A 13512-nucleotide genomic window follows, 5' to 3' on the forward strand; every position below is an offset into this window, starting at 1 on the left:
GGTGCACACGGGGAGAAGGTGGCATTAAAATCCACAGGGAACTCAAAATATGGAGGCAGGTAGATGAAGATTCAAGAGTCAGGACTCCCTGTGAAGTGAGTGGCACTTAAGAGGGGGAGTGGAGCCCAGATTTGTCACACATACAAATCTGGGGGACCCCACCTACCACCGGTCCTCAGCACCTGGAGACCCGAGCCTTCAGCAATCTGAGAAGCATGAAAGTGGGTTTCGGTGCACAGGGCCACGCCTCCGCCGCCAGCAGCCCAGCGGGAGCGTCTGACCAGTCTCGGCCTCCTAGAGGAGAGGGAGGCGCTCCAGGACAGTCTGCTTAGAGGCTCTCTCCCCTGCAGAGCTGGGCCCAGGCAGAGGTCAGACGCCTCCAATCAGGCCCCAGGGCAGCGATTAACGCGGGGCAGGAACTGCAGACCTGACCGGGAAGGACAGATGCAGCTTCTCGGAGTTGGGGGCGGGAAGTCTCCGGCTGAGGCCCACGTGCTTCGCCTTCGCCCCGCCCCTACCCTCATTGGTTGAAGCCAGATTGAGAGGAGGTGCCAGAAAAAAAACTCCTCCCTCCAACCTCATTGGCCAGCTCAGTTCTGAGGCAGCTCTCTGGCCCCGTCTACGGGCTCGCACTACACTCCAATTGGGTGGTTGTTCTCCCGGACGGAAACTCCGCCCCACCTGTACCTTGGGCGGCTCCGCCCTAGGGGCGGTTCCAGCGCGCTTCGCTAATCGGCTCTATGCTTCCATTGGTCTGCTTTAATGTGAAGGGCGGGTCCTAGCGGATTCACTAGCCCCGCCTTGCGTTCCTATTGGCTGCTCCAGCTCTGCGGTTCCGATCCCACCCAGCACCGTCCCCCGCCCCCCACCGCCCATTGGCTGCGAGAGGCCGGCGCGGGCGGCACTCGCGCGGCCGGTGGCGGTTCGGGCGCCAGAGCTGGCCGCGGACATGACGCCTGAGGACCCAGAGGAAACCCAGCCGCTCCTGGGGCCTCCTGGTGGCAGGTGAGCTCCGGGGAACCCACGCCCGGACGCAGCCTCGCCCTCCCGCCCCTCCGAGTCCGCTCCGCTCACCCTCGGCCCTGTCCCCGCAGCGCGACGCGCAGCCGCCGCGTCTTCCTCGCCGCCTTCGCCGCTGCCCTGGGCCCACTCAGCTTCGGCTTCGCGCTCGGCTACAGCTCCCCGGCCATCCCGAGCCTGCAGCGCGCCGCGCCCCCGGCCCCGCGCCTGGACGACGCCGCCGCCTCCTGGTTCGGGGTGAGGCCCCGGGCTCGCTCCTCCAGCCCTGGGACCCCGCGCCCTCCTCTCGGGACGGGCATCGGGACCCTCCGCCCCCCACCGTTCCCCTCGGGACAGGCATCGGACCCCGCCGCCACCACCTTTCCCCACGAGACGGGCATCGGGCCTCTCTGCCCCCCATCCCTTCCCTCGGGACGGGCATCGAGCCCCTCAGCCCCCACCCCTCCCCTCGGGACGGGCGCCGGGCCCCGGCTCCTTTGCCTCCGAGCCCGCGGGGGGTGGGCGGAGGGGGAGGACGGGCTGCGGCTTCGGCGCCCCCTCCTCAGCAGCCGCCCGCCTCCAGGCCGTCGTGACCCTGGGTGCCGCGGCGGGGGGAGTGCTGGGCGGCTGGCTGGTGGACCGCGCCGGGCGCAAGCTGAGCCTCCTGCTGTGCTCCATGCCCTTCGTGGCCGGCTTTGCCGTCATCACCGCGGCCCAGGACGTGTGGATGCTGCTGGGGGGCCGCCTCCTCACCGGCCTGGCCTGCGGTGTTGCCTCCCTAGTGGCCCCGGTGAGTGTCCCGTCTCGCGAGTGTCCTGTCTCGCGGCCTGAGACCGAGATGGAGTGGGACAAACCGCTCCCCAGGCCTGGGGGCGCGGCTCCCCCTGGCGGGACGTTCTGGGTGCCAGGCTTGAAGTCCCTGCGTTATCTCGCGGTCCCTCCCATCGACCCTGGGAAGGATCCTGCTGTTCTCTCCATTTTACACTGAGGTCATGACATGTAGTCTCGGAAAGGTGAAGTCCTTTGCCCAGGCAGGGTCCACAGCTAGTCAGAGGGGAAGCAGTTGCTGGTTCAGGGTTGTCTCACTTAGCTGTGCCCCTCTTTTGCTCTACAAACCTGCAGATGATCCACAGGAGCCCACTCCCTACATCTTGGTTTTCATCCCTGGCTTCGGGTCAATGACTGCAATTAGCAGGAAGTTCCTGTCCTGATTTCTCTTGGGGCAAAGGCTGCTGGCCTCTGTGTTCCCCTTCCCTTCTCACAGGCCAGCCCTTCTGGCTTCCCCATCTTCCCCCTTTCTCCCTCCTGACCCAGGCTGCCCACTTGGGAGCCCCAAACATCTGGATCAAATCCTGGTTCTGCCACTAACCTGAGCAGAGTGCCTCCCTGGGCCTCAGTTTCCTTCTCTGGAAAACAGGGATTATGGCATTAGCCCCTGAGGTAGTGGTCAGGATTCAGTGGGACTTTGGATAGACAGCCCCTGGCATGGCTTGTGGAGGACTGGATCCTGACAGCTTGGTGAACCGTGAACTGCCCCCAGCCATGGGCTTGGACAATATCTCACCCACGTGAGGTTGAAAGTAGCCGCTCAAGCCCCTCCCTGGGTGCTCATTTCACCAACATTTGCTAACCAGAAGCAGCAGTTGGACCAGAAGAGGGTGGGGAAGAAGCTGGGCCTTTTATGTCTTTGGTATTTTTTTTTTTTTTTTATGAGACAGAGTTTTGCTCTTGTTGACCAGGCTGGAATGCAATGGTGCGATCTTGGCTCACCACAACCTCCACCTCCCAGGTTCAAGCGATTCTCCTGCCTCAGCCTTCCCAAGTAGCTGGGATTATAGGCATGCGCCACGAAGCCCAGCTAATTTTGTATTTTTAGTAGAAATAGGGTTTCTCCATGTGGGTCAGTCTGGTCTCAAACTCCCAACCTCAGGTGATCCGCCCACCTTGGCCACCCAAAGTGCTGGGATTACAGGCATGAGCCACCGCGCCTGGCCACTTTGGTTTTTTTAACTGGGCAGAAACACACCTGTGTTAGGGGCCTAAGCTATGGAATAACCTTAGATGCATGGGTGAGGGCCTGGTGGCCTGTGGGCCCAGGAGGGAGCAGTGGCAGCCACTGGTAGTGACCGAGGTGGAGAGTTCATGCTTCTGGTCCAAGGCCACCACTCAAAGCGTGGGCCCTGGGCTAGGATCCTGGGTGGGCGTCACGTGGAGCTGGTTAGCAAGGTGGAATCTTTCGCGTGTCCAGACCTACTGCATCGGAATCTACGTTTTATCCAGGGTGTCTGTGCACATTAAACGAAGGCTTGAGACGCTCTGTGCCCACCGCCTCTCGTCATCATATGCAGCCCTCTCTGTTACCCTTAATCCCCTTTAAACACCTGCCACAGATCTTTCAGTTGTGGGGACCTGCGGATGGCTCTGCTCACCTAGGCAGGTTCCACTAAGGGGCCTCAGGGCCTGCCATAACCCCCTGCAAGGACTTTCCTCAGCTCGGAATGGCTGAGACCTTTCCATTTTAAGAACTCTTGGAGCCCAAGTAAAGCCTCATCTTTTTTTTTTTAATTTTTTAAATTTTAAAAATTTTTTAAATTTTTATTTATTTATTTTTGAGATGGAGTTTCGCTCATGTTGCCCAGGCTGGAGTGCAGTAGTGGGATCTTGGCTCACCGCAACCTCCACCTCCCAGGTTCAAGTGATCCTCCTCCCTCAGCCTCCTGAGTAGCTGGGATTACAGATGTGCGCCACCAGACCCAGCTAATTTTGTATTTTTAGTAGAGACGGGGTTTCTCCCTGTTGGTCAGGCCAGTCTCAAACTCCCAACCTCTGGTAATCTGCCCACCTCGGCCTCCCAAAGTGCTGGGATTGCAGGCGTGAGCCACTGCACCCAGCCATAAATCCTCATCTTATTGCTGGCAGGTCTACATCTCCGAAATCGCCTACCCAGCAGTCCGGGGGTTGCTCGGCTCCTGTGTGCAGCTGATGGTCGTCATCGGCATCCTCCTGGCCTACCTGGCAGGTATAGTTGTCATTATCTCTTGCTTCCCATTTGTGGTCATGTGGCCATTTTACAGATGTGTAAACAGAGGTTCAGTGAGATCAAGGGACTTGTCTGAGGTCACACAGCCAGTGCCCAACATGCCAGGCTTACCTTCCTGGGACCTTGGGATAGGTGAGTCTTTTTTTTTTTTTTTTTTTGAGATGGAGTCTCACTCTGTCGCCCAGGCTGGAGTGCAGTGGCGGCTCACTGCAACCTCCACCTCCTGGGTTCAAGCAATTCTCCTGTCTCAGCTTCCCAAGTAGCTGGGACTACAGGCATGTGCCACCACACCTGGCTGTTTGTATTTTTAGTAGAAACGGGGTTTCACCGTGTTAGCCAGGATGGTCTCGATCTCCTGACCTCATGATCCGCCCACCTCAGCTTCCCAAAGTGCTGGCATTACAGGTGTGCGCCACTGCGCCCAGCCGATAGGTGTGTCTTATGACCAAGTTCCAGGGAGAGCTGGAGAAGGTGATATCCTCATCTTTCCTGAAGCCCCCTCTAGGGGTGTGGGAAGGGCTGACTGGTTAGGTCAGTACCTTACTGTGCAGTGACAAACCAGAGGGCTCCAGAGGTGGGTGGGTCCCTGTAAAAATCTTCAGCCCAGGCACGTAAAGGGCTGAGCGAGTCCCCCTGAGAATGTCAGTGCCGAATTCACCATGTTGGCAAGTTGCAACGTGAAGGAGGCCAGGTCCTGGGGACCCCGAGGGGCAAAGCTAGGCCAGCATGAAGAAGCTTCAGGAGGCAGGTGTGTTCTCATTAGAAAGAGGCCAGGCTTTAGAGGCCAGACCCAGTGGCTCACACCTGTAATCCCAGCACTTTGGGAGGCCAAGGCGGGCATATCACTTGAGGTCAGGGGTTCGAGATCAGCCTGGCCAACATGGTGAAACCCCATTTCTATTAAAAATACAAAAATTAGCCAGGCGTGGTGGTGGGCACCTGTAATCCCAGCTCCTTGGGGGGCTGAGGTGCAAGAATTGCTTGAACCCGGGAGGCTGAGGTTTCAGTGAGTTGAGATCGCGCCACTGCACTCCAGTGTGGGCGACACAGTGAGACTCCGTCTCAAAAAAAAAAAAAGAAAAAACGAGGGTAGGCTTCAAATCTGACCATCCTGGGTTTGGGGATAGCCTCTCCTACGTGCTCTGTGACCTTGGCTAAGTCACACCACCTCTGGAAGCCTCAGTTTCTCTGTCTTGAAATGGGCATAACCTCATCTAGTCCAGTAACTGTCCATTAAATTAAGTGACACATGAAAAGTGCCTAACAGTGGGTTCCACATGAGAATTGTCAAGGGATGATATGAGAACCATGGGGATCATCGGGGTAGGAGGCCTCAGGGGCCTGACAGGCTATGGCCTGGCCCAGGGCACAAGCCCTCTGCATCTTCAGGGTGGATGATACACAGGTCTTTGGTGTTTCATTTTTACCCACTTAACCACCCTAACAAATTCAGAATCCTGCCAGCGATCTGGCTACTTTGGGAGACCTGAGTAAACCAAAGCCCCCACTGTGTGCAGGTGTTGACATTCATCATTTCGGGGACAGGTACTGGGTGTCCACCCACCCGTGGCACTATCTTCAGCTCATCTTAATATGTGCTTGTTGCTTCTCCTGCCTTTCCTGATCAATTTCTGTGAGTTTTGATCCACTGAGGTGGGTGAACTCTGATAACTCCACAAAGTGACATGGTGGTGACACGTTTGCTTCACATTGGGGCAATCGTGTTCCAACAACTAGACTTCATAGAACGATTGTCTTCACCCCCAGCACAGAAGAAAAATAGGGACATCATGGCTGTCTTAGAGGTATTTTTCCACTGGGAACCAGGGATGGGTAAGCCTTGGGCTTAGGAAAAATTAATAATTAAAGCAGCAATGCCCTAGACTCATTTATTCCAGGGCCCCTTTGTAAGAGAAGCTTTTAACTTTATATAAACCTAGGTAATTCTGCACTTAAACGCTGTCCTTCATACGTCAAGACAGCAAAATCCTCTCACCTCTCTACTTTCATGTATACTTTGAATAGATAATGCATTCAAATGACTCAACACTCAAGTGCCGGAGTGGAGAGATGTCCAGTGAAAAGCTTCCTCCGCCTCTGTCCCTTTCTTGTCTGGGGGAGCCCCCATTGCCTGTTTCTTGGTAGCCTTCAGAGAGTCTGTTCCTATGAGGGATATGCATATTTATCCTCCCTCCCCGACCTCTTTTACAAATGGTGCCACATCATACCACGCGGACACGCAGCAAGCACCTCATCCTTTGTTTTGTGGCTACATAAATGTTTCGCTGAACAGATGCAGCCTAGTAATGTCCGTGTTGTCATAATCCACCGTCGCTTCCACAGCTGGCGTGATTGGCCCGTGCCATGTGCCTTCATGAACAGTTGTGATAATGGCAATGTCAGTAGCAAACACAAGGGCAGATGTGCAGAGGCAGTGAGGCCCCATCTCTGAAGCTGAGTCTTTGAGGCTGGCAAGGCCCAGGCTGGCTCACCCTGGCTCTGACGCCAGCCTCCCCCACCCACCCCCCGCAGGCTGGGTGCTGGAGTGGCGCTGGCTGGCCGTGCTGGGCTGCGTGCCCCCCTCCCTCATGCTGCTGCTCATGTGCTTCATGCCCGAGACCCCACGCTTCCTGCTGACTCAGCACAGGCGCCAGGAGGCCATGGCCGCCCTGCGGTTCCTGTGGGGCTCCGAGCAGGGCTGGGAAGACCCCCCTATCGGGGCTGAGCAGGTGAGAGGCTGGAAGGCAGAGCTGACAGGAGTGGGACAGCAGTCACGGGAAGGTAGCACAGCCTGTTCCCAAGGCCACACCCTTGGTGGGTGGGGGACAGGGAGGTGCCTGTCCACCCTCCACCCTCAGCGAGGACAGGCCCAGTGTGTCCTGTCTTTGAGCAGGCCAAGACAGCTGGAGCCCCACGGAGCTGGGCCCTGGCCTTCAAAGTCACCAGCAAAGCCCGAGCTTTGACCCTTACTGTCCCAGGAAGAGAATGGCCAGGCCTGGTGGGGGATACAGAGGCAGAGCTGAGGACTTGGATTTAACAAGGGAGTTGTAAGGCAGGATAGGGGGTTAAAAGTCTGGGTTTTAGAGTCACCCAGGCATGGGTTTGAAGCCCCCACGCTGCCCCTCACCTAAGCCTTAGCTCTTCACCTGTGACATGGGAGTCAGCACATGCTTCACAGTGGTGGGTGGGGCTCAGTGGGGGGAAGGAAGGTGGGGCTTAGGGAGGAGGGCGGGGCTCAGTGGGGAGGGTGGGGCTCTGAGAGGGTGGGCTTGGTGGGGAGGGTGGGGCTTAATGAGGAGGGTGGGGTCAGTGAGGAGGGTGGGGTCAGTGAGGAGGATGGGTTCAGTGGGGAGGGGAGGGTCAGTGGAGAGAGCTGTAGGAGGTGCTCAGCTAGGGCCAGGCCCAGACCTGAGGCAGGTGTTGGATGTGTTGGTGGTGGCAGGGATGAGGGCAGCAGCTTGCTCTTTGCCCAGATTACCTCTTTGTGGCTCCCCCCACCTATCAGGAAGTGCCCTGGGCAGGTAAGGGTCATCTCACCTGACACATGGGGAGGCTGGGACTTGTCTGCACACCTGAGGACATAGGGGGCACTGGAATGAGGAGCCGAGACACTCTCCAAGCCTTAGGACAGCAGGCCCACAGAGGGGGGCCGCTTGCGGGAGGGGAGAGAGAAATCCTGATGGCCAGTATCCATCAAGCAGAGCTTCCACCTGGCCCTGCTGCGGCAGCCCGGCATCTACAAGCCCTTCATCATCGGTGTCTCCCTGATGGCCTTCCAGCAGCTGTCAGGCGTCAACGCCGTCATGTTCTATGCAGAGACCATCTTTGAAGAGGCCAAGTTCAAGGTAAAAGGGCCTCTGCCTGGCCTGCCTCGTCCAGCCCCCACATAGATGGAGCTTCCTCCCCAAGCCCAGGGCCCAGCCACCCAGCACAGGCCTGGAGAGGGAGGGACCCAGCTCTCGGCTGGCCCGCCTGACCTGCCTGGGCTCTGTCTCCCCCAGGACAGCAGCCTGGCCTCGGTCGTCGTGGGTGTCATCCAGGTGCTGTTCACAGCTGTGGCAGCTCTCATCATGGACAGAGCAGGGCGGAGGCTGCTCCTGGTCTTGTCAGGTGAGGGTTCACCCCTGTGCAGCCTCCCCGCCATGGGCTGGAGGGCCTTTGCCAAGGCCACCACATTGCAGGAAGAGGACAGGGAATATTTGTGATGACAAACATTGTGGACTAATGCGGCCGTGATTTGACAGCAGCTCGTAACCAAGCACTCACTGCAGGCCTGTCCATGCTAGTGGCACTCCCACACCACGCCTTTAACCTCTGTGGTGAACCCACCAGAAGGCACCGTCACAGCCCCAGCTTATGATGGGAAAACTGAGGGCCAGGAAAGTCAAGTGACTCAGGAGTTTGTGGTCCTTTTGGACGAGTGACTTTACCTCTCTGAGCCTCAGTCTCCCCCTCTGGGAAATGGGGGTAATAGCAGCGCCTCCCTCAGAGCCATTCTGAGGAGTGGGAGGTGATCCACGTGAGGCCTTCAGCAAGAGCTGCGGCGCATGGACATTTGGTGCCCAGCAGCTGCTGCAAAGACGACCGTCGGGGCTGAGGGTTACCTGCTGCTGCTTCTGCGCCGGTACCTCCCGTTTCCTCGGCTCAGAGGGTCTGCTCCAGGAACTATTTGCAGTTCGCTGAGGTCCAAGGCGGGGTGGCTGCCACTCAGTCAGGGCTCCTGCGGCCAAGGTGCCAGAACACCAAGCTGGCCGCTCTCTGGGAGCCGGGCCTGCCCCTCTCAGAAGCATCCAGGCCATGCTGCCGCGCCCTGGGCTGTCCCCGGGTGCCCTGCCCACTGCCGCCCTCCCGCCTGCAGGTGTGGTCATGGTGTTCAGCACGAGTGCCTTCGGCGCCTACTTCAAGCTGACCCAGGGTGGCGCTGGCAACTCCTCGCACGTGGCCCTCTCGGCGCCTGTCTCCGCAGAGCCTGTTGATGCCAGCGTGGGGCTGGCCTGGCTGGCTGTGGGCAGCATGTGCCTCTTCATCGCCGGTAAGGGGGCCTGTGGGAAGCTGGGCGAGGAGTGGGAGGTGATCCCCCGGCCCTGCTCTGGCGGCTGCCGGCAGGTCTTCCCCAGCCTCACCTCTCGCCTCGTAGGTTCCAAGCTCTGCATTTATAGCTCTGACCACATGCAGCTGCTGAACTAGGCCCCTCTGCGTTCCTTTCACTTAATCCCCTGAGCAGCCCTCGAGCAGGCCCCGTTGTGACCCCATCTCAGAGACAGAGCCTGTGCCTGAGGAGGGAAGAGGCTGGCCGCGGCCTTGGCAGGAAAGCATGGAGCTGGCGGGATCACACTGGGATCCAGGACCCCACAGCCCCACAGGCCGGGAAGCTGGGTCTCTTGGCTCTGCAGTGAGCCGAGGAGCCCAGCCCTGCGGGCCCTGCTGCCTGTCTTGCCTGTCTCGCTCCCACAGGCTTTGCGGTGGGCTGGGGGCCCATCCCCTGGCTCCTCATGTCAGAGATCTTCCCTCTGCATGTCAAGGGCGTGGCGACAGGCATCTGTGTCCTCACCAACTGGCTCATGGCCTTTCTCGTGACCAAGGAGTTCAGCAGCCTCATGGTGAGTGCAGGCTCCACCAGCACCACGTTCGTGTAGTCAGTCGAGAAGCACTTTCTAAAACCACTTGTATTGCAGAAGACCCAAGGTCGTGGCCTTACGTGCAGCCTGAGCCCCACCATGCCTGGGCCACTGGCCATCTTGGGCAAGGCGAAGTGGAGGCAGATGGGCTGGGCCAGATGGGGAACCCAGGCTGTGACCCCTTGGGAGTCCTCTGCCTGTCTTGGCAGTCAGACAGCACAGCTGGCCTCTCCCCTTAGTGAACGTCAGGAAAGCGGGCCTTGAGCCTAAGGTCTACATGGGAAGAGTTGACAGGACTGGGCTGCAGCCCCACCCTGGCTACTTCCTTGCTGTGTGACCTTGGGTATGATGCTTCTCTGAGTCCGCTTCTTTGGCTGAAACTGGAGGAGAGTAACAGCAGCTTGCTCTTAAGACTGATGGGAGCATTAATTCAGTTCATCCTGTTGCTGCCTTCTCACAGATGGACTGGCACAGGTGTGGTCCCTATCCCGGGGCTTCCCAGCCAAGAGAGACAGTTCTGGGGTAGATGATCTGGTTGTTTGTTCAGTCATTTGTGCCCTCCAGGTCTCCTGGCATGTGCCCATTCAAGGCACCAGGGAGAGCAATGAACAAGATGGACAGGGTCCCCTTTATGACAAGGATGGGAAAGGCCATGGCAGTGGTGGGAGAATGAACCCCAGTGGGGCTGGGTTAGGATGTGGTGGGGCGGGTGAGTGAGGGGCCAGCCTGGGGTCTGTGCAGAGCTTGGGACCCGCTTAGGCAGCACATCGGGGGGCTGGGCCGATGCCTGGGGGTGGAGATTACTTGCTGCAGCTGGGAGGGGATGGGCAGCAAAGGAAGGAGGAAAAGAAGCCAAGAAGGAGGTGACGAAGGACCTAACAGTCCTTTTTTAGGAGAGAAAATGTCCAAGAGGCCAAGAGAAGGCCTTCAAGGAGGGAGAGATCAGCAGGTCCCAGAGGACCAGGAGCTGAGAAGCACCTTTTTAGTTCTGGCACATGGGAGGTCACAGTGGTGGGGGATGGCAGGGACGGGTTCTGACTGAAGGGGACGGCTCACTCCTGCCTCCATGCCACTAGCCCTGAGAGTCTCCATGTGCTCCTGGGGCCATGCTCACTTTGCCCTGTCTCACCCATTTCCACCACACTACGAAAGAACCCCCTGGGGGCCTCAGGGTGGGGCCAAAGCTGAGGGTGGAGGGTCGGTCTGTGGGCCCTGGAGTCAGACCTGGAGCAGGAGCCCAGCTGTCACTGGATAGCGGGTCTCTGGCCTTGAGGCAGTCACTTCATTGCTGTGAGCCTCAGTTTCCCCAGCCATACGACCTTGGTATCTTGGACAGTGCTCGGCCCAAGCCACCAGACTGGATGCCAGACTATCCTCCATGTCCCAGAGCTGGGTGGAGACAAAATGGGTGTGGCCTTGGGCAGGGCAGGCTGGGGTCAAGGGATTGGACCACCTGGTGGCAGAGCTGTCTCAGTGATTGCGTGGGGCCTCCTGATCTCTCCCCGTGTCCACCCATGGCCTTTCCTCTCTCTGCAGGAGGTCCTCAGGCCCTATGGTGCCTTCTGGCTTGCCTCCGCTTTCTGCATCTTCAGTGTCCTTTTCACTTTGTTCTGTGTCCCTGAAACTAAAGGAAAGACTCTGGAACAAATCACAGCCCATTTTGAGGGGCGATGACAGCCACTCACTAGGGGATGGAGCAAGCCTGTGACTCCAAGCTAGGCCCAAGCCCAGAGCCCCTGCCTGCCCCAGGGGAGCCAGAATCCAGAAGCACAGTCCCTTGGAGCCTTGGTCTGCAGGGTCCCTCCTTCCTGTCATGCTCCCTCCAGCCCACGGCCGGGGGCTAGGAGGCTCACTGCCTCCTGTTCCAGCTCCTGCTGCTGCTCTGCGGACTCGGGAACACCTTCGAGCTCTGCAGACCTGCGGTCAGCCCTCCATGCGCAACACTAAAGCAGCGGAAGGGGAGGTGGGCCTCTGGGATCTTTGTCTTCTGGCTGGAGGTGCTTTTGGAGGTTGGGTGCTGGGCACCCGGTCGCTCCTCTTATGGGGCTGCCTTATCGGGAAGGAACACTGTTTGCCAAATAAAGATTGACACAGAAAATCAGGTCAGTGTCTCTGGGCTTTGTGCAAGCTGTTTGAAAAGGGTTTATTCCCATCACTTCCAGGACTAGACAGGCGCTGCCCGGGACACCCTGTGGCTTTACTTGCTCATGGTCAGCCAAGCTTACCCTTGGCACTGAGAAGTCATTTCTGGCTCCTTCCTTGGGCTCAGTTCCCTGGGTCATCAGCCATCAAATCTTGTTGAGTTTAAAAAATGGAGAGAAAAAAAAAAAAAACAACTTTTGTTCTGTTGACTTTAATGGAGCCAGAAGTCTTTTATAATTTTGTTATTAATTAGCTAATATGTATTCATTGTAGGGAAATTAAAAAGCAGATTTAATATCATTTTTATAGCTGTTCACCAGCTGCTAGGCACTGTCCTAAGCACTTTACAAATATTAACTCGTTTATTTGGATAAACAGTGATAAAACTATTTCCAGCCACCCCTTTCCAGAGATAACATCTCTGTTGGGATTTTGTTCTGCCAGGCACGGTGGCTCACACCTTTAATCCCAGTGCTTTGGGAGGCTGAGGCAGGAGGATCTCTTGAGCCCAGGAATTTGAGGCTGCATCACTGTACTCCAGCCTGGGAGACAGAACGAGACCCCAACCCCACCCCTGCAAAAAAAAAAAAAAAAAAAAAAAAAAGATTTCAGTTCTATCTTGAAAGATCTCACTTCCAACACACAGGCTGTCTAGCAACACTAAGTAGAGGGGACAATTCTTCCCATCTCACAGCTGCTTTGTCCACTTCCCAGACCTGCAGCCCCAGCGCCTGCCCACCTTGGCATCTCCCATTAAGTCACATCATGAGGGCAGAGAGCAGGGGCCTGTTTTTGTGACACTTGAAGTACAGCGTGGACCAGGCAGAGCAAGGCGCCGCATCACATCAGTTCCAGAAGATCTGCAGCAGCTGCTCCGATTTCAGTGAAATGTGTGAAACCGTGCACAGGACTTTGAACAACTCTCAGCTGTAGCAAATCCAGTTTCCCCGCAGGCCTTCCAGAAGCAGGGTCCTGTCTCCTCACAGGAGCATCTCCCGTGGCAATGGCTGCACCTCGGCATCCGCATTACCAGTGCTTGCGTGGCAGTCCACTAATCGGGTGAGAACCATATTGCTTTTTGCATCTCAATGAAGTAATAGTAGCAATTTATCAAGCACTTTTTTTTTTCCAGACTGGTATAAAATTGTATATGCTTTTGTAAACCATTTAACAATAAAAGTAAAATACAAAGGGGAACCGGGCACGGTGGCTCACGCCTGTAATCCCAACACTTTGGGAGGCCAAGGCGTGTGGAGTCAGGAGTTCAAGACCAGGCTGACTAACATGGTGAAACCCTTGTCTCTACTAAAAATAGAAAATTAGCCAGGCATGGTGGCGCCTGCCTGTAATCCCAGCTACTCAGGAGGCTGAGGCAGGAGAATCGCTGAGGCTGAGGTGGGAGAATCCCTTGAACCTAGGAGGCGGAGGTTGCAGTGAGCCAAGATCGCGCCGCTGCACTCCAGCCTGGGGGACAGAATGAGAATCTGTCTCAAAAATACAGACACACATACATACATACATACATAAAATAAAAATCATTAGAGATATATTCTTGCCATTAGCTTTGTGCCTGGAGGTTATGGATGTAGGGCTCTGGCTGCCCTCTTGCCACCGACTGGAGCTTCAGACTGAAGCTTAACATGGGCCAAAGCAAGCATGTAGGAGAGATGGGGAGGTTGGGGGAGATGATGGGGAGGTGGGAGATGATGGGGA

At 57.0% G+C, this 13512-nt stretch overlaps 1 protein-coding gene across 8 annotated transcripts; it reads left to right on the forward strand.

Moving 5' to 3' along the window:
- The first annotated feature begins 895 nt into the window (after positions 1 to 895).
- SLC2A8 (solute carrier family 2 member 8) lies at positions 896 to 12713 on the forward strand. Of its 8 annotated transcripts, none has more exons than XM_058445288.1 (10): positions 896 to 1005; positions 1095 to 1257; positions 1583 to 1789; positions 3919 to 4018; positions 6572 to 6768; positions 7741 to 7884; positions 8041 to 8149; positions 8898 to 9071; positions 9562 to 9639; positions 12514 to 12713. In XM_058445288.1, the coding sequence occupies exons 1-10, from the start codon at positions 950 to 952 to the stop codon at positions 12684 to 12686; spliced, it is 1401 nt and encodes a 466-aa protein (XP_058301271.1). In that variant the 5' UTR covers positions 896 to 949; the 3' UTR covers positions 12687 to 12713. The 8 variants fall into 8 exon arrangements, with proteins under 8 accessions (XP_058301271.1, XP_032021062.1, XP_032021061.1 ...); XM_032165171.2 differs by having other exon boundaries at positions 9494 to 9639; positions 12514 to 12703; XM_032165170.2 differs by lacking the exon at positions 12514 to 12713 and adding an exon at positions 11194 to 11993 and having other exon boundaries at positions 9494 to 9639.
- The last annotated feature ends 799 nt before the right edge of the window (positions 12714 to 13512 follow it).

This window comes from Hylobates moloch, unplaced genomic scaffold (genome assembly GCF_009828535.3).
Source record: "Hylobates moloch isolate HMO894 unplaced genomic scaffold, HMol_V3 SCAFFOLD_10, whole genome shotgun sequence".
Classification (NCBI taxonomy): domain Eukaryota; kingdom Metazoa; phylum Chordata; class Mammalia; order Primates; family Hylobatidae; genus Hylobates; species Hylobates moloch.